A 25,876-nucleotide genomic window follows, 5' to 3' on the forward strand; every position below is an offset into this window, starting at 1 on the left:
ATATATATATATATATATATATATATATATATATATATATATATATATATATATATATATATATATATATATATATGAAACTCTTTGAATGAAAGCATAAGGGAGGACGATCACAACGCGGTCTTCTGTAGGGAAGAGCTGTGGCATTCACTTCCGTTGTCGAAGCAGCGCAGTGCCGCCAGGTGAAGACGATATAACATATCAATTACTTAGAAATCGTCACGAATCGGTTTGTTGGATGAATACAACGAGATTTGGCGCTCTTGCACAATTCCACTGTGCCGGAAATCATCCGTTATCTCTGTGCTAAAGCCAGGATGTACGGCAAACCTTCTAATAGCTTTATCGTGCAATTTCCCACTCATTCAATGCTGGAGAGTTGGAAGAACGTGTGTTAACTCAGCGAATCATACACTGACGTGTTCCGCGGGTATGACTTCTTTCTAGAAGTCATACCTTCATAGTCGCAGAGGGGTTTTCGCCAATAGCGCTCAGGAGCGGACCATATTGCGGACCTCAAATCATACATGAAGTCTGCTAGAAACAATCATCTGTGTGTGTACATCTTCGAACTGGGCATCCAGCAGGCCTTAGATTCTCGTTAATACTTCGCACAATTAGACTACAGAAAAAAAAACTAAAGGTTGTTCGTATCCTATAGGCCATTTGTCGTATATTATACTAATACAAAGAACGTGACAGAACAAGGGCGCTAGAACGCAAAGCTATTCCAAACTGAACTGTTTTATTGCATTTATGCAATCAGCTCTCCACTATTGGTCGAAAATTTTCGAGCCATCCCTCGCCCCCCCCCCCCCTCGGCTGTCTGTCACGCGACGTCACGAAAACCGCGATAGCTCCCCAACTGATATGATTTGGACACACTGATTATACCTGATTAGACCGAACAGAAGAAAAATAATTATTTATGATTCGACGCGTTTTCGCCATTAGCCCTCTACTATTGGCCAAAAGTAGTCAAAAGTTTTCCGGCTGCACCCACTTCGCCTGTCTGTCACGCGACGTCACAAAACCGCGAAAACTCACCGCGTAAAAGCGACATGTACGCGTTAAAGATGCATTAATACGCCGAACAAAACTTTTTTTCTGAATGGCCGGAGACTGCCCCTTTCCGAAAGGAATAGAAGATGGCTGCCCGCCGATCACTCGGGCACTCGCACCTGCCAGAGAGCATTGATTTATTTGTGTATAATAAACCTTTCCGCGTGGCATTATAACGTTATCGAGGCCTTTGGGCACGTATACGACCTCGCTCTGCCAACTCTGCTGAGCATCAGTTTTAGTGGCGTTCTTAACCTTCCGTTGCTCGCCGCCGCGATTTTCGACCAGCCACCACAAGCTAAGTAAGCGGTAGCGGACTGATCGCAGACGCCGGCACCACCCTATTCATCCGTTTATTTTCACAGCGCTGGCTCGGCCCCATCGAAACCCTCTCGACTTGAGCGTGCTCCTCGCCTCTTTTCAGCCAATTAGGAAAGAAAAACCACTCAATGTAGGCAACGCTATTCGTTTTTAAAGCAAATAAAGGTGACCGCCTATAAATGAGGAGAGCGCTTGATTGGACGGTTCAGACAACGCTGCGGGTCACTGCCCGATGCTTGCGTCGGCTGTTACTTAAATTTGATGTGAGGAGGTTGGAATAAGAACAGGTTGGAATAGCTTTACGTTGTAGGGCCCCAGTTCAAGAATTAAAAGGCAGCCGTTGGTAAATTCTTCATTGATATTGTGCCTTCGTGCACTGCGGGCGATACCACGTCAGCATGCAATTAAAGGTAATATCTTCTATTTAAGTGCGTGCGTGCGTGCGTGCGCGTGCGTGTGCGTGTGTGTGTGCGTGCGTGCGTGCGTGCGTGCGTGCGTGTGTGTGTGTGTGTGTGTGTGTGTGTGTGTGTGTGTGTGTGTGTGTGTGTGTGTGTGTGTGTGTGTGTGTGTGTGTGTGTGTGTGTGTGTGTGTGTGTGTGTGTGTGTGTGTGTGTGTGTGTGTGTGTGTGTGTGTTTGTGTGCATGCGTGATATGTAGCTGTCAACCGAGATTTCCTTTTTCGGGCTAAGACTTTGAAGCGTTAAGCTAAGTGTTCTGACCTCCGCGACAGCTCTGCATAAAATTAAAGGAAGAGCAGAAGGTGTTCAGTGGAAATCGATATTTGTCAACGTGGTCCTTCGTATGCTCATGAGAATACTGTCCTTGAACTGTTTCTTTTTTTCTTTTTACTTTCAAGAGCAGTGATGATACAAGCCTGCTGTTACTTTCTAAACTCAAGAATTCATATTATGCTCGTGCGCCGGTTCGGCCCGTTAATTATGCAAATTTCTTCAGCTTATGCAGATCACTTTGGCTGTCGATCCGTTTCTTCTTTTTAAGAAAACCCTTCGGAACGTCATTTGCCGAAGCTAGAGCGCGTAAAAAATATCGCAATATAATAGCTGAGCCATAATTATGCGATAGCAAAGCCTTGTGCCATCATTCTTGCGTGGATGTTCTTGCGCATTGATTATTCCAAGTATTGAAACATATATAAACGGGTGCAGAGGCATTTCGTAACTTCTGACATCTGGGGAAAAAATGAAAAAGGGACAGAACAGCGATATTGGCACCGATCTAGCATGAAAGTATACCGAGAACCTTTCAGAGTATTGATTAAAATGCGGCATGATCATCAGTCTCTTTTTTTCTTTTCTTTTCTTTTTTTGTGCGTGTCCATAGAGTGTCAAGTTTCAGTCATGTATGCAGTGTATGTGTTCTCGGTCGTGTGTTTGAGGACGGATAGGCGGCGTCGAGGTGTGCAGCAGCACCCGTTTCGAGCTCCGCAATATCCATGTTTTTCGTTGGTTACAGTTCCAGTAACCGACCGAAATTGTGTATCATCAGAACTGTGAACGTCTACGGAACCCAGGGACACCATCCTCTTAGACCTAGGCCCGTTTCCGGTGGCTCCACAATTTCAAGAAGCTACCAGGTACGCGGCGTCGGACTAGCATGCATCAGAGGTAAGGCGCGGCGGCGGCCGCCGCGTCGCGTCGGTGCAGCGTCTGGCACAAGACACCGACGCATATGGCGTCTCAAGAAATCGCTTCTGTTGCAGCGGGCGCCTCAAATGGCGCGCCGTCCCAACCGAAACCCGGTACGGAGGAAGACGGCATGGATTTTTCGGAAGCCTTAACTCCTCGTAAAGATGAAACCAATACAACGCTTCTCACGGACGCTGAGGACCTGCGGCGGTTTACGAAAGAACCCGACGAAGAGGGATGGCAGACGGTGCTAACGCTCCGCCAAAAATGGCAGCAAGCGAAGGAACGCCTGCAGGCAAAACGGAACGAGCCTTCGCAGAAGGAACAGAATTCGTCCCCCATCCGCCGACGCAAGGTGCGATGGAACAAGTTACCACCACTGCCACGGGATGACTTCAAGATCATTCTCCCCCCGCGCCAAGGACTCCCGTTGAAAACTCTAACCAGTCCGATGCTCGCAGAAGCAGTGATCGCGGCCTGCCACAACAAAGTAAAGGGTGAGCATTTTATACTGCGCATAAAACATGGCTAAAACATAGCAATAGTCTCAACGTCCGAGGAAGAGACAGCTCATCTCCTACGCAAGATCACAGCTCTCACAGTCAATGGCAAGATGCACGCGTTCAATGCGTACGCTGCCACAGGAGAAGGCACCGTCAGAGGTGGCATTCATGGACTTCCGCCGCACATGCCCGGAGAGACAATTAAGGCAAACCTCCGAGTCCGTACCCAGGGCATCGAGATAATCCAGGCAAGAATGCTAGGGGACTCGAAGAGCGCAGTCATCACATTCCTCGGCACGGTCCTACCGCGGTTCGTCTACTATTGCGGTGGGGAAATGGCGTGTCATCCATACCGCAACTCGGTGCACGTTTGCAAGATTTGTCACAGCGTCGGCCACCGCACGGACGTTTGCCCGCAACCGGACACAAAAGTGTGTGGAATCTGTGGGGCGCTCGAGCCCGAAGACGGACACGAGTGCTCACCGCGATGAGCCGCTTGCGGGGGGCAGCGCTTCACGGGCGACCGAAGCTGCAAAAAACGCTTGAAGCCAACACGACAACAAGGCCGACCGAGAAGCGGAGCGCACAAAGCTGCTCAACGACACCGACCCCTGTGGTTTGCAACAGAAGACGAAGAATTGGAGCTCAGTGACTTTCCGGAGCTCCCTCAACGGCAAGAGGGGACCCTCTCCAAATTCAGACAAGAAGGAACATCGAGATCCAAATCGAGATCGCGTACCAGGCGGCGGAGTCGTCAGAGATCTAGGTCAACATCCTGGGCACGCAATGTCAAGCCTCTAGCCCCCAAACAGGAGAGGGCTCCGCAGGCTAAACATCAGACGGCGGCCATCGCCACACAACAGGTAAGCTGGGCGCGAATAGTGTCTCCCACTGCCGATCCAGTAACTCAGAGTCCAGCCTATCAAAAAATCTTAGAGGATAACAGAACGTTAAAGGACAGTCTTGCAGAAATTCGAAGGGAGCTGGCTGATTTGAAACAAAGGAATGAGCCCCACACGAACAAAGCCAAGCCAGGAGAAACCAAGAACGCGAACACACAGGTGACAGGAAAAGACGATAAACTGGATACCATATCCCGACAAATCCAACTTCTTTTCGCAGAGCTGTACAAGCTCAAACGACAGATAGAGGACTCCTCTTGTCATGCCACGAAAGAGGGACCGAACAAACGAAAATGTGCCAGCCCGGGAACTCCTGCACGCAGACCTAAAGAGAGAGAGCTGACCGACAGCGAAAGTACTATAGATGGCTAATCGCCACACGAGAGTAGCCGAACGCCTCGAGGTCTGGCAGTGGAACTGCAGGACTCTTAGAACTAAACACGCAGCACTTTTGAGTTTTGTAGATGCGACGCCTGTTCCCCCGAATATAATACGCATACAAGAACCAGGCAAGAACATACCGAACCTCAGAGGATACAAGATGCACACGCACCCTGACCATCCTCAGATAGCAGCACTGACACGGGCGGGCATAGCGGTGAGCGTGGACTACGTGCCTTGGCAGTGACCTTGGCAGTGATCGCTGCATTATTAGTGTCTCAGTTAACACGACGCGGGTTCGCCATAGATTAGGAAAAGCCACCATAACCGATTGGACAGCTTATAGACAGAAGCAAAGGCAGGCCACATCGTGCGATAGTGCTACAGAATGGATGGAATTCATCAGGAGAATACACAGAAGCACTACACGGGAAATATCGACAACAGTCGAAACACCGGCAGTAGACAGGCATCTACTACACCTGTGGGAAGCGCGGAGAAGTCTGACCAAACGTTGGAAGAGACAGAGACACAACAGAAAACTCAGGATCAGGATAGCCAGACTTGCGCAGGAAGCCAGTGAGTACGCGCAGCAGCTGCAAGACACCAATTTCCTAAAGTTTTGTGATGCACTCAAAGGAGCGCTTAGCACAAAGCGAACATGGGCTATTCTGCGCAGTATGATAGATCCGACAGGAACACGGACCACCGCAAACAGAACACTGAAATTAATTGAAAATGAATACGATGGCACGGCCGATGCCCTCATTGAGAACCTTAAGAGCGTCTACATAGGAGTACCGGACACAACATCAGTGCAATACAACTATGAGGGACCAGACAACGCGGAGCTGGACGCACCTATAACAACGGCAGAGCTCTATCTTTCCGTAAGGAAAGATAGAGCTTTCCATAAGAACAGTCTTTCCGTAAGAACAATCTTTCCGTGAGAACAATCTTTCCGTAAGAACACCGCACCGGGTCCGGACCACATTACAAATGCGATGCTGCGCAACCTGAGTCAGGAATCACTGCGGCAGTTTGCGACCTATTTCAGCGATAATGTATGGTCCGACTACGGGGAACTGCCAGAAGAATGGAAAGAGGCTACTATCATACTCATACCAAAACCGGCTAAACCCAGAGATCTGCAAAACTTGAGACCAATATCGCTCACGTCGTGTGCAGGGAAGCTTTTTGAGAAGGTGATCCAAACACGACTGAGCAACTACATCGAGCGGAATGAACTTTTTCCCCACTCTATGCTTGGCTTCAGGCCACACGTCTCGGCAAAGGACGCCTTTCTTATGCTTCGCGACGAAGTTTTGGACCCGTCACGAAGCAAAGAAGCCAGGATAGTTGTGGCGCTCGATCTCTCACGAAGCAATCCTCGAAGGTCTGGCAGACGTAGGTTGCGGAGGAAGGGTGTTTCGGTACGTCCTTACCTTCCTTCGCGACAGGAAGGCAACAATTGGGTTGGTCAGTACGCGCTCTGACGTCTTTGCGATGCCCAACCGAGGAACTCCACAGGGCTCAATCTTGTCACCTCTTCTTTTCAATGTCGCGATGAGGCGACTGGCCCTAGAACTCGAGCAAGCACGGGACCTCGGATGTACGATCTATGCCTATGACATAAACGTTGTGGGCACACCGGGGTTCCTACGGAGAAAAACAAGACCTATTACAGGAGGCCATAGACAAGGTGGTAAACTTCACTAAGCACGCGGGTATGGCGTGCGCACCCGAAAAAATCAGAGTTCATGTGCGTACGCAGCAAGCGTCATAAGAAAACTACCACACCAAGGATAGACTTACATCTCGACGGCAAGGCCATTCGTGAAGTCGCCCAAATGAGAGTGCTTGGACTACTTATCCAAGAGAATGGCAACGTAGATGCCACAATTCGGAGCTTAAAACCAACCGTTAAGAGTGTGGCGAGTTGGACGCAGCCGCAACGGACTCGCGGAAGAAGAAACTATTAGGCTGGTGCAAGCATTTGCGATTAGCCGCATTACTTACGGCCTGGCGTTCCAAAAACTTTACCAAACTGAAATGAAGAAGGGGGACATCCTTATCAGAACGGCATACAAATCTGCTCTGGGACTCCCGAACACAGTCAGCACGGAGCGCCTGGAGCAGTTGGGTATTTACAACAAGTATGAAGAACATGCCTCTGCAGTTCTGATATCGCAAAGACAAAGGCTGAGCTCTACGCCCCAGGGCCGCTCTATTCTCCAACGACTGGGATACAACGCTCGACTCCTGTTCTGCGGAGACGAAACAGACTTGTTGTCACGAGATTTGAGGGAGCACGTCCATGTCTCACCTATACCAAGAAATATGAGCGCCAGGTACCACGCAGGCCGCAGACAGGCCAGGACGAGGACTCTGCAGAAGCGATTCGGCAAGGATCCGGCCGTCTACTACACGGACGCGAGTGCAACCACTCGCAGGGACTTCTACGCGATCGCCGCAACCAATAGAGTCACCACGATAACCGCTACGGTTAAGACTACCTCGGTATGCACAGCAGAGGCAGCGGCAATAGCGCTGGCGATACGAGACGCCGACTTTAAGGGTCAGTCGGCTCATGTGCTTAAAGACTCGCAGGCAGCGTGTCGACTCTTCATGCGGGGAATGCTACCGCGCAGCGCCCGAAGAATACTCGGCTCATGACTGGACCTGGACCACGGCATCACATGGTGCCCCGCGCACAACGGACTCGACGGGAATGAAAGCGCAGACCGCATAGCTCGAGGAAGCAACGTCCGAGCAGCGGCCAGAACCCTAGAGGAACCACTGTCCGCAGTGCGCGACATATTAGAGAATCAGAGCAGGGAGAGACGGGACCGACGGCCCTCCACACTGCAAACTAAATAGAAGACAAGCCCAAGACTGGCGTCGCATACAAACCAATTCATACCCACACCTAAACATCTTACACAAGAAGCACCCGACATACTACACAGACGCTTGCCCGTGGTGCGGCGCAAAACCCACGCTGGCCCAAATAACGTGGGAATGTACGGCTCGGCCAAGCAACGTCAATTCACCTTTTCTAAGCGTCACAGACTTCGTACGGCAGTGGGAGGCACTACTCGCAAGCGAGGATCAGGGGAGCCAGTTGGCCCTCCTGGACCAAGCTCAGCGAGCCGCAAGAGCCAGTGGAGCCCTGGACTGAGGGCCCCACCCAGACCTGCCATAACTCCGATTAACTGAGCAATAAAGTTTTTTTCTCTCTCTTGGTCGTGTGTTTACACGAGCAAGTGCATATGCGTGCACTTCGCTATTTTTCGTATGATTTCTTTTTTCTTAGTACAATCGGTCGATTTTGTTTCCGTTTCTTATTACTGTCCGTGGCAGGACGTCATAATTTTCTGCCGGCTGTTTCAATGCCCTTGACCAAATCCACCTAGAACTCGACACATTGCTTCTTTCTTTCACTCTATGCTCCAGTGGTTTTGCACATAGTTGTGGTGAGGCATTTGGGCGAAAGCAATAGTTAAAAAAGAGAGGCGCATGCTGTCTCTTAGCGCCCTCATACGCGTCACTTGCGTGCGTGCTAAGTGACCATCGCCGAAACCTGCCTGCCATAAGCACACGCCGACACCCTTGTTGCTTCTTTTCAGGAACAAAGTCACAAATCCTACCGTCCACTGACAGTGCTGACGTTCCGACTCAACTTCGCTGTCCACGGTCTCGATCCGTTTGGCTACCACTTGGTGAACCTTCTCTTGCACGCCCTGGTGTGCCTCCTCTATCACAGGTGAGGCCTGCGCGAAGCCCATTCTGGCGAGAGCGTCCTTTACACATGTGCGCTCGTTCGTTGTTGCTGTTGTTGTTTATTCAGTGATGAGATCCCGGAAAAAAAAACTAGGCCACCGAAGGCCCAGGTATACCGATCATCAAGAATGAACTTCAGCAACTAAGGAATGTAGGAAAAGAAACAAACGAAATTAAGATAGTTAGAAAGGAAAGACAGCGGAGACACTGAACACAACTCGACCATAGTCAATGCTATACAATGTGTATACTCAGAGCACCTTGTATCGGCGACATGCGAACGCTCTTGCGCGTTCGTAGCTGTCGACTGCACTGCAGCAAGCCACGGTGTAGCACGCTGTGGTATTCACGTCTTTTGTTTTATTTTCAAGTGTCAATTTGCCGCGTACTTCTGCTTGTCGACGTTGATTTTGTTGAGTGCAGGCGTCGGTTCACGCTTTGTGTCTCACATTCTACCTAACCAAATCCGTGCAGCGCATGCAAAGCCATGCGTTCAGTCCACCAATGAGGAACTAGAAGGTCTTGTTATTGTGAGAGTCCCATTCGCGCGCTTGCGTGAAAACGTAGATGTGTGCCACTGACATCCGCGGAATTTCTTTCTACTGGAACCTTTCGTGGCACGCTTCCGGCCTTAGTCTCCCTATATTTTCTCGTATTTCGTTGCGGCACTACCTAATGCGAAAATCTATACATTTTTCTTGATAATTCGTCTTACATTATTTAGTAACCAAGTGAAAAGCACTAACCGTCTCCAGCAAACGAAGACCCCCCCCCCCCCTAACGATTCCTCTATTTATTTTCATCTCGAAAGAAAGAAGAATCGCCCGTCCACTGTCCTCTGGTAATCGTTTTGTGCGTGACGCCAGCTGGGATCGAAGGGACGAGTTCTTTTTCCTTGTTCTCGTTCATCATGTGACCTGTAAAAATCCGTAGCTTTGACGGCGCTCTAAGGTTTCGGCAAGCCAGAGTGCAAAAGCAATACTTGCCTCCTGAAAAGCAAGCAGCGAAATGTGCGGTCAGGCCGAAATTCGCACGCACGCGCTTGATTGTTTTGTCGTGCAAAGTCATCTTTTGTTACCTTTAATCATAAGTTTCCTTTTCTAATTTCTAATGGGAATCATTATGAAACCACTAGTTAGTCTCTGATACTCAGTTGTGCGCTATGTTTTTGAAACTGTTGGTATTTGATGACACGAATTCCATCGAGCTAAGCCGCTTCTACGAAATCTCATGTAGCCCACAACTATAGTTGCGCATTCTTTTTGTCCAGTTATTTAACCACAATCTCTAGTGCTGTTACGCTACATCATAAACTAGGTTTTCTTTTCTTGTTCCTTGCATAAAAACCCAACATAAGCTGATAATAGAATCTTAACGAAACGAAACGTATCTCATCTTGACACACACACAAAAGGGAGGGAGGGAGCCAAGGAAGGAAAGCAAACAAATTTTTGGCACTTCTCATTAATATGTCCAAACACTACGTGTGGACCGTGACCTGAGCTAAACGAGCAAGTAGCGATCAACTAAACGAGGATTATGTGAACTTAAAGGCTTGCTTATAACAGTCGTTTAATTTTCATGAATTCCCTCATGACCGAGAGTTCTTCACCGATAAAATTATCGATCGTAAAAAACAAAAGAAAAAAGCACGCTCGACCGTGGCGTTTCTGCGTTAATGGAAACTCCACGTGAAACAGTGCCCGAGATGTAAAAAAGTGTCTGATGGGCCGCAGTAAAGCTCATTTATCACATGGCAATACGCTAAAGCGAAATGGTAGCCTCTTTTTTTTTTTTTTCTTTCGCGGAAAAACAGCTTTCTTTTCGCTGGTTTAAACGTGTCGAAGTTATTTTCTGTGCATCGTATGACAAATGGTTTCAGCTGTTTTCTTTCTTTTTTTCTTTTTTGTTGTCCTTCCTGGACCTGTCATTCTCATTCCGCTAAAATGGGTAATATAAAAGGGGGGGGGGGGGAGGTATTGTAAATATCAGACAGTGCTTAGTGGCGTTTTATCAGAGTGTGCTGTAGAGAATTTTTTTAGCGCGTTCTTACGCTTCACAAACGGTTCCATCTGAAATCAATATTCTTTGTTGTGTATGGAACATACCACGGCAAAATAAGACGACACTTTTTTACAGTACATCACGCTACCAATATTTTACTTATATATGCACTAACTGGCACCCGCGTTAACTATCGCGCCGACTGACGCTTACTCACCGTCATGGCTTCGGGACGACTTTGGGTGAGTGTGCCACCCAAGTGTATGTATGCTAAGCACCAGCGCCGGCACTGCTCTTTACATGCAATCACACACGTTAACACCCTCATCTCCGACCGATACAGACATGCTCCCGTACTCACATCCACAGACAACCACGCCGTTAAAAATGAGGGTGAGCGAGTGAGTGAGCACCCGAAGAAAAGGGCCGACCTCTCCGTCTATTCATCAAAGCTACTGTAGCTGCATTTCATTGTAAGAAATTAAAGGGGAAAAAAAGGTAAAGAAACAAGACAGACTGAGCGTATCATCCAGCAAGTTGTCATTGGAAAAGCATAAAGTGCGCTGTCCGGGCTGCTCGTCTTTCGAGGAAGGAAGATCCAGAATTCTGAACCGCGATTCGCAAATTGTTCAACTATGGAAAGTAACTCTATATAAAGTGCATTCCCCCTGGCGACGAAATCTGGTTTTCCAAGTTCGACCGAGGATACCTGATAGGGAAAGCGATGAAGTGCTTCCAAACTCAATAAAGGTGATTCCTGAAATTGCTTTAAAGAGCCGATCCACAAGACCGCAAAAGTGCATTGGAGTCATCGGTGGTAAAGCAAAGAAATAAGAAATGAATACTGTGTCGAATAAAGAACAAAAAAACGCGGGTCGTATCACTTTATTCAAGTTAACAAATTTTTTGGAGCTGCCACCGTAGCAGACCTTTCATTTCATTCCATTTATTTTCAGTAAGGACCCTATAAAGGGAATTACATGAGGGTTGCACCTACTGAATATAAGCAGGCGCGTAGCCACAACAGTTCACTTTACGAGATGACGGGTAAGGATATTAATAAAAGATGACGGGCAGCTGACGGCGACGAAATGACGAGGAACACCGGGCCGATGTTTAGCAGATTGGAGATGGGATGGGAATTGCAGGTTGAGGGGCGCTTTAGAAATAACAGTGCATGCACGTAAGTGGGAAGCTTGCAACGGGTGACTCGTGCAACGATATATGTATGCTGGCGGAGTGTAATATATGAAGAGCGGTTGAGCGATGAGTGAAAATAAACAACTTTTGAAACAGTAAAAGCGTGGCTACGCGGCGGCCATAAGAAAAAAGTAATCATCTCGATTCTGTTTTCAATGATGAACGCTAACGTCACACAAATGTGATGAATGAATGAATCTGGCCGCACGATGTTCAACAGCTTCGAGATTATTTATAGGGCATGTATAGGTCGTATCACACAAGGTGGATACTTATTCCAGTTTTGGACCGATGAGTAATTTATGCGGAAATAATTTTGTGCATTTACGAGCTCACGCAAGCAGCGCTTGAAAAATTATTTTGTTTTATCTGCTGATGATGCGACGTTGGCGACATGCGCATTGCAAGTCTGGTCACTAGAAAATGTAAGATGTATGAAATGTGTTGTTGATTCGCTGGCATGGTTACAAATTTTATATATGATTAAGAAGTCGCTGTTTGGCGACCGGTAAGGCACCTTGTATTTGCATGGATTAACGGACCCTAGCCTGTGTTCACGCCATTGTCGAGGTTTAGGTCAAGTTGAAAGGTCGCTTAACTGGATGCATTGTAAACTGAGTCATAGATTACGCAGTCATTCGCCAACGTATACGTGATTGGCAAGATAAGCTACGCGAAGGGGATGGGAAGGGAGGGGGGCAGCACGTTAATTTATATTCAGAAAAAGCAAAGGGCTAGCAACAAAACCCCGGGGTACACTTGATGCTACGGGTAGGGGATCGGATGAGTGGCTCTTTACAAATACTGATTGAGAGTGGGTTGTAAACAACAAAACCATCCATGCGAACACATTCGAGTGCAAGTTTAATTGAGGTAGATTTATCATTAGTCACTATAGGGGTGCGTTGCCAAAGCTACAGAAAATGACTCTGAAAAGAGCATGCATTATTAGGCAGTGATTCTGTGTTGACATTTTTTTTTCACCATGGCACTTTACCAACACCCTCAAATGTTCATCCTTCTGCAGTACGGCTCACCAATGCATCCCGCGGCCGAGACGGTCTATTACTATGGTGTACACAGAGGGCTGTTGTTTCCAGCATCGTGTTGGCATGCCATGAAGATCAACGAAATTTTGTGTATATGTAGCGTCACATAAGTTAATTCCGGCGAGTTTGTGCTTTCTTGCAGACTCAGAAGGATGGTTTTTCCGCGTGATTTGGTATTCCATTATTGAGGGAAACAGCACGAAAAGATTTGATACGAAGACAAGGAAGCGTTGCGTCCGTCTTCTTCGCCTTCGTACTAATCCTGTTAGCGCTGCTCACCTCAAGGTTGCAGAATCACAACCCAAAATTCCAGCGAAACGGATTTGGAGACAAAAACGCCGCGATGCGTGGAGTGTTTCTTGTTGTAGCCTCTGAGCATTTTCTAGGACAAAAAAAAGGTGTTTCCAGCTCCTGTGGAGCTTTTTCGCTGCCCTCCTGCACGATCCTGCGCCGCGTAGAGCCACAACTGTTGCGCGGTGTTGAATTCACGACCGCTTACAATTAAGGCTGTCACATTAATGTTTCTCAACTCATAAAAGCAATTTTTCATGGGTGATATTAGGGGTACATGTTATCCGGTATACGTCCCCACACTCTTAAGTAGAAATGTCGAGCCTTTTACTTAGAGCCACAATTCTAAAGTTTAATTGATCGTTCGAAAGAGCACTTTAAAGGCTTCAGTGGCATTTTAGAAATTTCCGGTGGTGCCACCAATATAAGTAAAATTTTCCTTAGTATATCTCGCAAACATTCTATATGTACAAAGCTTTATCTGGATACGCCTTGAAGTTCGCAAACGACGAACGTTTTATTCCGTCGCAGTTAACGAGAAGTCCGATTAGAACATACCTGACAATTTTCTACGGCGTCCAAAAGGCATCTGTAGCTCTAAAATTTGTTTTGATATGTTTTCGTCAAGACACTGTTAACCATGTAATAAGCTTCATCGTGCTACGCAAGGTATTTTTAAACGTAAACACTGCTGAATGCCCCATAGAGCTCCCAAGTGAATAAAAGGGAAAAAAAGCCTGCAGTTTTTCACAACACACCTAATTACCCCAATTCCTACACCTGCCCATATGTCACTTTCACATGCCCAACGTCCGATCAAAGTTGCATTGCGCCAGCTCCTATGGTTCCTATGCACGAGCTCAATGAATTTGCATCGACATCTGAAGCGGACATTCACCACTGCGTCTAGTCGCAATAACAGTTCTGGTGTAAAATCGCTAACTAGATAGCCTGGTGCTATAATTGGTTCCCTTCAACGATCATTTGCAAAGTTAGCTCATTCATAGTAATTCCTGGTTAGATACCGATACAAACTGGATGTCTTTAGAAAGGCTTTCTTTCAGAGGCCATCCAGGAAGTACTTCAAACACATATCTTATGAGAGACTGCGTTTTTTGTGAAGGCTTACCAACACATGGTGAATTCGTGTGAGGCACGATGTACGCCATCACGCACTCCCCATTGCCCTTTATTCTGCTTGGCACAAGCTTGGCAGAGTTACAGTTACAACGAGGGTGGTGATATGGGTTTGTTGGTCAGTCATCATTGAACAATATCTGTATAGCGCAACAAAACAAGGACACAAAAAGAAACGAAGACGAGCGTCTTCGTTTCTTCTTGTGTCCTTGTTGCGCTATACAGATATCTTGCAGTTAGTTTCTTTTCCTTAAGTCCAAAATACGCATATAAGCGTACTAGTGCTGAAAAATGGAGTTCGCGACTCCGAGAGTGCGGACGCACGCGCGTGCACGACTTTCCTTTCAGGTGCCTCGCAGGTAGACACGAGAGTCGACTCGTTATGCACAGCGCTGCAGATCAAACGTCCCAAGGCACCGAGAATAGGCCGCTACATTTTCCATCGCAGGAAACACGGGAGGAAGAACGAGGGAAGGACATCGGCTGGTTTGACGTCTACCCCGGAGAATAGCTCGCAGCACAAACATGACTGGGTGCTTAGGCCCGAAACGGCCGATGTGTCCCCTCCGGCGCCATGTATTGCATGCCTCCGCGAGCGACAAGAGAATACACGAGCGGAGATATCGCGTCACCGTGCACGCGTGTGCAGCTCGCCGGACGAGTCCGCCCGAGTTGAAAAGCAGCCGGCGGCGGCGTCGAGAGTCCCGTGAGCAGCCGTGCTGCCGAGCCCGTAGGCCGCATTGGCAAGGATCGGACCATTAGTGCAGCCGCGTCGGGAGATCCACCTCGACAGAGACTGATGGCCCGCACTGAGCCTAATGGTTCTTGCATGCGTTACCGGGGCGTCCTGAGAGAGCCGTTCCATCGTCGACGCCGTCGAGAGTCGGGGAGACGAACGACAATGCTACCGTTCCGGCGCCTGGCTCAGGGACCGACGCGGGCCGCCCGCTGCCTCCCCCCTTCTCGCGTTTTACAGTTAGCTCGGCTTGCGCTCGCCTGCCTTCCCCTTTCCTTGTTCTTGCTGCCCGTTACCCGTGTCGTCTGTTGTTATTGGCAGACGCTGCGAGCACTGCGACAGGGGAAATTCGGTTCAAAGTTTACGCCGCCCGGCGCACCTGAATTTCCAGCGCGGTGCTCAAGGCGCGTGTGAAACGGCGCGGCCTGTCGCTGTAAAACTGCGCCCGTGCCGAGTGCTGCTTTCACGCCACGCGTCGCAGTCTAAAATAAATACTCCTATTGATTCGCTTTTGAGATCTCTATAATGCTCTCGCCTCCTGTCTCGCTCTATGTCATTTGTGGGCGAAAGGAGGGGGGGGGGGGGGGACGGTGAATTGCATGAACAGCGTGCTGAGTATGAAAGCAAACGGGATCGCCTCGCAGAATTGACTGCAGCAATGACGTCGCGCGAGGCACCATTGTGATTGGCCGCATTTCGAGCGGGGCAGGCGCATTAGCAGCGTATCGTCGCCTGGTTCTCGTCAGCGTCCTTTGATGTCTTTGAGAGCGCATTTGTCATCTTCGTAGGTGAAAATCACGCTACTCTGCACTCTTCAGCGCGTGGACCTGTACGGTGCAATTGTGAGCACGTCGGATGTTTTGCGCTCTTGGAATACGGAACAACCATGGTCGCGTAAATGCGGATATAAGTTATTGTGGGTACCAAGGGGTGCTTTAGGGCGTAAAATGGAGAGATTGCTGTTAAATGGATTAACGGGGTCACAACCCCGTATATTGTAACCATTTACAGCGCAAACAGCATTCGCATGACACCAAAGGTCAATTTAGTTCGCAAACCAGGTTCCTACGAATGCAAGTATAGATATCTAAATGCAGTCAAGGTGGCGCCCTTCTAGCTAAATATATGTTAGAAGGCAACTTGTAGGAAAAGGTTTAGGTTATAATGTATGGGAAAGGAACGAAATGCCTTTATGAGAAACATTAATACGGTTTCTTGTATTTGTATATCTACACTTCGATATCTACATTTGGTATATCTACATTTGAAACTACACACGGGACGTGTGTAGTTGCTATACATCGTGCTATGCGATATTTAAAACTTTATTTCCAGCTACAAATTCAGAATTCCTAGTAGGAATATATATATATATATATATATATATATATATATATATATATATATATATATATATATATATATATATATATATATATATATATATATATATATATAACGCATGCAAAAACGCCAACAGTGAACTGCGTCATTACCTTCTGCCGTGGTGGCGGCTTAGCGGCTATGGTATTGCGCTTCTAAGCACGAGGTCGCGGCATCAAATCGTGGCCGTGGCGGCCGCATTACGGTGCGGGCGAAATGCAAAAACGCCGGTGTTCCGTGCATTGGGAGCACGTTAACGATCCCCAGATGGTCAAAATTAATGCGGTGTTCCCCACTACTACGGCGTGCCTCATAATCAAATCGTGATTTTATCACGTAAAATTCCAGAATTCTATTCAATGCGTCATTGCCCTTCTAATTTGGTACTTTTCTAAGTGTTACATTAGACTCTCAACTTAAATACAGCATTCGCGTAAATTATATCATTAAGAAGGTTGTTTTTGGCATCCGCGTACTCATTCGAACAAGACATTGTTTTCACCGACATAGTATAAAATAATATTACTACGCTTTCATTAATAGTGACGTTACTGTGTTTTATCATGGGGCAACACATACCCCCCACACCTTGCATTCCTCATTTACCTTCAGAACCGGGCGGTCCGAATAATTACCCATAGTTGAAAAAAAAAATTTTTTTTTGTCACTCTGAAGTTCTACCATTAGCCTGCACATTTCAAATTAAACTAGGTATTTTATTGTTTAGAAGTAGAAACAGGAACATTCCCACTGAGCTACTTCCCCCAGCGCAACATTACAATATAAATAACACACGGCTTTATGAAAATAATAACCTCTGTCTTCCAGTAGTAAAAACTAGCTACGGTAAAATGACAGCTCTCTTTTCTGCAATTTCGTTTTGGAATTCTCTACCATGAAATATTAAATCATACCCTTCACTACACTGTTTCCGGCTGCTTCTAGGTGAGTTGATGCTTACAACATACATTACCTAATATATATATATATATATATATATATATATATATATATATATATATATATATATATATATATATCCAATTGAAGTCATTTCTGATAAATTTTTTGCCTAAGTTTCTTAGTAGCTGAGCTGCTAAGAAGGCTTTATAAATCCTTTATAAGAGCCTTTATAATCATCTTTACCTGGGTTTACTTTCATAAGCAATCTTATGACCAATAAAGATACATCATCAACAACGCCGTTACAGCGGAAAAGACCCTGATGAAGGAGTAGACAACAAGAACGCTGACTGATGTGTTTCAATTTACATCACGAGCCACACCAGCTTGCCATATTACATAGTTTGGTCGTCCGACATGGTGACTGAACTGTGTGCTCCGGCTGTTACGTTGATATTCGGTGTCCCACCGTACCGAATTTAACTGTTTGCGCATCTCGACCCAGTATATATGTGTGGTCTTTCAAATAAAAGTTATTCTGCGCTCATTGTTGCCATGCTATTTCTTCTTACTGTATACTGACCAGTGCGACGCTCGACTGCCCGCGACAAAGCTAGCCAGACGCGAAAGACGCTACAGCGTTTTTCCCCGGCACTCTTTCCTGCCACGCATCAGTTTTTCCCAGTGCAAATTTTCGCGTGCACGCCTTTGAAGCCCCCCTGAGCAGTGTGCGTTGTGTCAGGTATCACTAAGTTGAGCTACTAACCCTGCTCAGTCACTACGTTAACTGCCAGACACGAGCGCCAGTGTAGTAGGCAGGTGCTACCGCACTTACACGATCGCTGCATGATTGATCGGACTAACGGTCTCCCATGTGCGCAACGCTGTGCGTGTACTGCCCTTCTTTGCTCACCAGCAAATATATTGATGGAAAGCGCGAATGCAGACTTCGCTGTGCATCGACGGAAAGCGCGTTCTCTGGCCTGGTGCTAAATGTTGCGGTTCTCGCAGGATGTGCCTGATGCTCCTGCCGGGCTGGACGTCTCTGCTGGCGGCGCTGCTGTTCTCCGCCCAGCCAATCCACACTGAAGCCGTAAGTGATAGCGGCGCAACTTCTTGTGCAGTTGTTCTGCGCGATGCGTTCGTGTCTGACCGCAGCTCCTTTTGCTTCGGCCACAGGTGACCAGTATAGTGGGGAGGGCGGAGCTGCTTTCTGCACTATTCTTCTTGGGTGCCTTACTTTTCTACATTCGACACGGAGCTAGTACTGCGGTCTGCAAAGAACAGACTAATGGTAAGTTCCCTGTTGTTTGCTCGTTGCTTTCGGCTTATGTTTGTGAGTGTTCAGAGTCTGCACTGTTCCGGCACTAAACTGAATTCACATCTTGTAAGTGTGTGTGTGTGTGTGTGTGTATGTGTGTGTGTTTGTGTGCTCGCGTGCGCGCGCATTTTCTTTTCTTCTTTCTTTTTGATGTCTGTAGTGGACCTTTCAGTAAGATTATAGATCACTGAATATGGAATACCTGGGAGCGCTCTAACATATGAAAGACTTCAGACTGCAACTGGATCAGAATAATTTTCTGAAGGATACTGAATTCGTATGACACGCATTCGACAATCCCATTAAATGAAGACGTCTAAAAAATACAATAAACGCAATGTACTGTGAAGTTTAAGTAAACCAGCGAAAATGTCTTCACAGATTTATTCAAAGTAACCTTCACAGGATACATTCTACAGCCATATCATGCTATTATTACAAAAGCAAAAAAGAAAAATACAAAGAAATGGAATACAAACAATGCATAACTGTGAGCATTACAACATAATACAGGCTGTTCTACAAATAAACAGACAATTCACTCGTTTTCTTTGATAGCGTTTACTGTTGGTTTGTGTTTTGTTTTGTTTTCCTCATCACTCCGGCATTTGCGAAAGCTTCAGCATATTTTGCTTTTTTCACGCTACTCAGCACAATATTCCCGGGTCGAATTCACGAAGCTTTTCTCCGTAAGAGCTCTCTGTGAGTGACCGGCTGCCTTCACTAATATGTCCAATACGGCAAGTGACTCACCCCAACAAGGGCATTGATTCTCACCCCAAAAAAGAAGAAAGAGATACTGGGAGAAGTATGTCAACGAAAAATTATTTAGTCTGAAAGTCAGGGCTATGATTGTCTCTGTGGCAGCTGGCTTTATGTGTTCTTTTTTTTAATTGCTTCAATTTCATATCGCTAAATAGATGCCGTCATTGCCTATTCGTTTGTCCACTGGTAGTAAAAGTTTTCGCACCTAGAGGTTTTTCTCTTCAACAAAAGAAAAGCGACTTTTATTGGCCGAGCTTCCGAAGGAATGAGCAAAGGGTTTTTCGTTTTTGTTATCGCTCTTTTTTCTTTTCTTTTTTTGCGAATGGCAATTCTCCGTTGGTAAAAGCAAATGCGCCAACTAACCAAATCCAAGGTCCTCGGTTACCCTTATTCTTCTCGCCGATTCTTAGATATTTGACAGATTTGATGCCATAATCTATAGTATACGAGTTGCCAGTTGCCAGCTACTAAGATCACGTAATACCTGACGCCTGCGGCTAAACTATGTTCCACATCCGTCGCCATGACCGTGAGCGGCACTGGCTACCACTTTCAGGGCTAGATCAAGCACACATGCACAAATACCTGAGAAAACAGACAGGAGGAGAGCCGTCGCAGGAGCTGAATGATAGACCATCGCATGCGTAATGCTGAAGACGTGGGTTCGGGTCCCGCCTGTAGAAAGTCGTGTTTCTGTACACGTTCATTTCACTTTTTATTGTTATGTCTACATTTAAATTAAAAATAATGGCTAATTTCGCTTATATATGATTTGCCTGGCTTCGTTGTCTGGTGGCTGCTTCATATAGTTTAAACTAAAAAAAATTAGCCCCTAGTTTGCCTTATTCTTCGCGCTCAACTTATGCTGGAGACTTCTGTTTATTTTTTCCTTTCCTTATCTCTACTTTGTTACCACTTTACCTCCCCCTCCCCTCTCTCCCCAGTGTAGGGTAGCCAACCGGATCTTTTTCTCTGGTTAACCTCCCTGCCTTTCCCCTTTCCTCTCTCTCTCTCTCTCTCTCTCTCTCTCTCTTTCTCTCTCTCTCTCTCTCTCTCTCTCCTTCCATTTTCTTTACACATACTTTCGTTACCGTTCTGATAATTAGAAAATTTTTTCCGGTTGTGGAATTTCGTTTTCACCTTCTGGAGTCAGTTAAGCCCTGTTGCCTGCATCGCCTGTAAAGTATCTTATAGGAGGGCATGTTTGAATCATATACGACTAAAGTACAAAGGTGCCAGGTCACAGCTGCAGCATTGCTGTTGAGGAACTTTACACGTTATCTCTGCCCAATTTTCTGCACGGTTGAGTGAGTGAACTGTGAGCGGAGCGTTTTTCTTCTTCATGGTCGCGTTCCGTTTGTTACATGTGTCCAGAAAGGCGTGAAAGTGCTTCTGTAGTGTCTTGATTTAGCTAAACACTACAGACACTGCATTTATGGCTGACCTGTGTACAATGAGACTGTCCAAAAGCAAAGCCTGCTTACCTGCAAGGTGAGCATGCATGTAATAGACTTTCCGAACATTGTCTTCGGCGCTTCTCACATCACTTTTTTTTCACGCATGTACTTGTCACATCTGAGCACGCATTTAGGCGCGCCAGTGATGAATTTCCCTTTTCATTTGACCTTTTTTTCCCAATAATTCTAGGAAGATGGTGCAACTTATTACCTAATGGCGGTCAACGTTTGTGCAGAATACAGCGTCGCGAGAAACAAAACGCTCAATCATGTTGTTTTTGAAAAAAAAAAACTTGAGCACCACAAAAAATGCTACTCGTTACCTTAGGTATGAGCCTGCTACTTTACATCCGATAAGCACACGAAACGCAGTCGTATGTGTGCCGCATTTTTATCTCTTAGTTTACTTATGCATCAAAGTTGTTATGTATTGTATTTATTCTCTAATTCAGATAGTAGCTTATGTATGTATTATGTGAGCCGCTATGCTTATACTTGCACTACGCATTGTGGATGCCTTCTCTTGCTTCCTCTCTTTTTGTTTATATTTTTTAGAGCGATAGCTCTGATACCCCAGGTACAAACCCAGAAAACGCCTGGTTCCCTAAATGTCACCTTCAAGCTCAGCCAAGGTCAAACTGAGACTTAGGCTGCCACTACCGGCGGCTGCTGCGTACGCCACGTGGGCGCCCATATCTTGAAAGCGATCTCCGATGTGTACAAAGTGCGCCCGAGTGCTGGTAGCTTCGTATGCGCTGTACTTTCGGCGCTTAGTTGGCGTTGAAGCGAGGCGCAACATGAAGGACAATTCGCTCTCTGCCGCTGCCACGCCCAGCAGCGTCTGTGTGTTGTCGTGTGGTGCAATTGTAGATGCGGTAGTTGCTGTCGGTGCCGAGCAGTGTCTGTGTCCTTTCCCAAAGCAAGCAAAACCGTCCGACAAACTTGGTTTAACCGTTTTCAACAACGGCAATTTTTGCACTTTATCCAACTGTTTTCTTGCTCGTGCCAATAATTGTTGCGTATGCCTATTCTATTGTCGAAACCCCACTCCTGTAATAACCGTGCCAAAGGGTTGACAGTATGAAGAAGCAAATAAAAAATAAATATAAAGGTCGCCTCAACTATCGTAATTAGAAGTCACGATCTTCTAACCAGCACTTCTTCCAGAAGGTTTTTCTTACAAAGACAAGTAGAAACGAAAAGCACAGCTGTGTGCGTTCGTGGCAGCTCATTGTGCGCTGCTCTAACTGCACAAAATACAGTTGGCCGAGTTTGAGTTAGTAAGCGAAAACAAGCCTTTTTCCTGGTTAGACTCAGTCGTCTCACAACAAGTTCTTCCGGGTGCCCTAATGAGCGCACGAAGAGGTAATGGCGGCGTTCAAAAAGTAAAACAAGAAAAAAAAGAAAGAAGCAAGCAAAACTCTGTTGAAAGGCTGGCTTTCATTTCTGGCCAGAGGGAGCTCTGTAAGCAGGCTAACAACTGGAACCGAAAAGTGGAGCCCCTCGTGGAACGACCAGAGATGACTTTGCTTTCAAGTGGAGCACAAAGAGCGGAGCATTGCTTCATGTTGGTGCTTAGCAATCAATTGAGGCCCAACAAATACCGACGATGGAGCATCTGCTGTAAAGCATGGCGCGTTGTTGGCCGTTTTTGACGCAGTACCACGCGTGTTTTGAATAATTGTTTGAGAAAAGGTCGCTTGAACGGATGTTCATTACTTATTCCTCGCCTTAGGCCATGAAATATTGTCAGCCTTAATGAGAGCAGTGTTATCTCTTGTGAAACGCTTCCTTGATGAACAGTGTTCGCCGAAGCTTCGTTGGCTGTGCGAGCACGATGTTTATTTATTTATTTATTTATTTATTTATTTATTTATTTATTTATTTATTTATTTATTTCAGACATACTGCCGATCCCAACGGAGATTTTAGCAGGAAGGGCATAGGGGGGGGGGGGGTGATATAGTAAGCATATTCCACAACTGTAAAATGTTTGAACATGTCACAAATAACAGTTTGAAGTCATTACAAAAGGGTGTTGTTGCGCGTACAGTCTCTTAACAAGCACATCTGGTATTACATGTATAATGAATACATGTAATACCGTATGGTTTTTATTGTGCGATGTGAGATTTTCGTAGCACTTTCTTCCGCTAGCTTAGAAAGGCGGAAATTTAGAGAAATTTTGCATTTCGTAGTCCAAATTTATGAACTATAACTAGCTTAGTGTACTCAATTGGTCATTTATAATTGTCTACCAGCTTTTTCTTGCATTCCAGTTTATTATCAGTCTCCACCAAATTTTTGTGCATGGATTGGACAGCACATTCTTTGCTACTTTTTTCTCAATGCTCTGCAGATAGGTACTATAGAACGCGCGTCTCTTTTTCGCATGCCGAGCGCCCCTTGAATCGATAGCGGTCAAGTGCTCGCAACCTTTATTTTCTTCAAGCACGTTTTTCCGTGCCTGCGTTTGCCTTCTATCTTTTTCTTTTTATTTCTTCTTCTTTATTTTTCAGAATGGGGCATACAGAAAACAATGTTGTGTGGGCAAAACAGTGTGGGCAGACCGTATAATGATAATCAAAATTTTGTCCAATTAATCTAGTTATCGGTAAAGCTTCCTACGATTCCATGTTTTTAACTGCAGTAACGTCTTAATTCAACAAGAAGGAGCCCAAGTTATTTAGCGTTATATCTAGCTATATCTGTTTGTTTTTGTTTTTTTCTTACACTCACAATACGCACTTTGACACATGAGCAATACATAACATAATTGCAAAGATCCCTACTTACATCAGCTTCACACAAGCGCACTGCATAATTAGTACACTGACTCCAATCCGTGACATTACATTCAAATCGTTCTTGAGCCACAAGCCTATTTAACTAAATATGCAGACTAGTGCCAATGCCACGTCACGTGACATATCATCTACTGACCATTTTCTGTATGTCGAGTGACTCAGCCATCCAAGGTAATCAATCTCTAACCGATGAACCCCCTGACACGTAATACTGTTCGGTAAATACATGCTCTATCATTTAATAGACGCTATGTTGTTTCTAGAGGTGTGCGAATGTCCGAAACTTTCGAATACGAATCGAATAGTCGCTATTTGTACATTTGAATATGTTTAGAACACTTTTTGAATATTTCAAAACATCAGCTGCGCCCAAATTCTATAGACATAAAATTGGAGCAAAAGTACGGTAAATCTTCACCCCCGCGAGCATAGTATAGATATAAAACATGAGAACTTGCGTAGTAGAGCGGGCTACCGTTGCATAGATAACCGTACGTTACAGGCTGTAGAGCGATCACTCACACTCTGTGAAGAGTCCTGTGCATGCGAAGAAACTACTTGTTTGCTTCTAATACTCCACCTGTAATTTTAATAAACAACGCTTCATAACGTACTATGTAAAGAAAGAAACTTACTAACTTCAAGAATACTGGGATGTGAACATCGTTTTGTATTAGGTGTGATAACGACTGTTCATTATTCGATTCTTATTCGATTCGGTCTCAGAAATCACTATTCGCACACCACTAGTTGTTCCTTTTGCTTTCCGCGACTCAGGCGCCTGTGTGTACCATTTATTCTATAATTTTCGAAACAGGTGGCTTAGAAAATTTGATGGCCGTAGAAGTTTTCGAGTAACGATGGGGAAATCTTGTGCTACTTGGAAATTTGTCTCATAATGCAGAGGACTATCAAAACCTCTTTGACGTGAGACATGCCCCAAGGCTTGAAAAGTTCAACTACACCGGCATTGGACACATACACGCGCGCACGCGCGCACACACTTGTGCACGCGCATGAAAGGACCGGTAAATGCGATCGGCGAATTTGACTTGCAATCAGCGAATCAGCTAAAGTATCGTATTGTACATTTAGACACAACAAAGTACCACGAATGCCGATTCCTGAATCGCGAAGGAATTAACTTCTAAACCCGGTATCCTATGTCATATTCCACTGCAATAACACTTCCTGTCCCCCCCCCCCCCTTGCCCAACCTCCCCTCCTCACGCGCGCACAATATGCCGTGCGTGTTTTCAGAATTGAAGCCTTATCTTAAAGTGTGCACATAAAGCTTTATTAGCGGGCGGGCAGATGCTCGCATTAAGTTAATGAAGTTCTCATTTACGGGGTCATTTCTGGAGTCCTCGTCCTCGTGGACGAGCGCCGAGGGCACGTCGTTAACGCGTCCGTGAGGTAGAAGCAGCGACTTGCGAGGTCAGGCGACACACGTGCGCAGAACCGGGAAGGGCCGTGTGTAAAAGACGACACCGGCGCTGCCCACTGCACAAGCCCGCGCACAAGACGACTAGGAGCGCAATCGATGAGCACGCGCGCGCGCAGATAGCACTCACAGCACCGTACAGGAACGGCCTTGAAACCATACGAGCAGCGTACTGCGGTGACATACGAACGTAGAATGGGATGGGCGGCAAGTCCGTGTAACGACCAGCAAGGTGGCGCAAGTGCTTGCGAGCAAAGCGGCATGAGCGCCTTGATTGTTAAGACCCAAGCATACGCACACAAGGATAGGGACAACGAGGCGAGTTATAAAGAGGTGCGATTATTATTATTATTATTATTATTATTATTATTATTATTATTATTATTATTATTATTATTATTATTATTATTATTATTATTATTATTATTATTATTATAACCTTCTCAGTCACGTGACTGGTTTTTGCCAATCCTATCCAGCGGTGGCAAGAAAAGGGCCCCGATATTGCACTGGGGGTAAATTAAAGCCCTTGCACGCAATGTGGCTCCACTTCAGTTCAGCGCGCTGTGGCACACAAGATCACTTCGGTAAAGGCCTGTCTGACGGCACACTCAACGTGCTCCGTTCCCTTAGCGATGGCGAAGGACCCGTTTTTACCTTCTCGTACTGCTTGCAGCCAACGATTAACTCATTCCTGCGCTTTGAGTCGACCAATCTGTTATTCTAAAAAATAAAGAAAGAAAAACACCGCAGGAATGTATGTGCACTAAATAAATATTTT

At 46.1% G+C, this 25,876-nt stretch overlaps 1 protein-coding gene across 1 annotated transcript in view; it reads left to right on the forward strand.

Moving 5' to 3' along the window:
* Nucleotides 1-25,876, forward strand: part of LOC142563742 (protein O-mannosyl-transferase Tmtc3-like) — a 427,622-nt gene that overhangs the window by 336,193 nt on the left and 65,553 nt on the right. The window contains exons 5-7 of the mRNA XM_075674346.1: nt 8,445-8,581; nt 18,313-18,394; nt 18,481-18,595. Coding sequence (XP_075530461.1) covers nt 8,445-8,581; nt 18,313-18,394; nt 18,481-18,595 — 334 coding nt within the window. The remainder of the gene's footprint in view (nt 1-8,444; nt 8,582-18,312; nt 18,395-18,480; nt 18,596-25,876) is intronic.

The sequence above is a fragment of the Dermacentor variabilis genome, chromosome 1 (genome assembly GCF_050947875.1).
Source record: "Dermacentor variabilis isolate Ectoservices chromosome 1, ASM5094787v1, whole genome shotgun sequence".
In the NCBI taxonomy this organism is placed as follows: Eukaryota; Metazoa; Arthropoda; class Arachnida; order Ixodida; family Ixodidae; genus Dermacentor; species Dermacentor variabilis.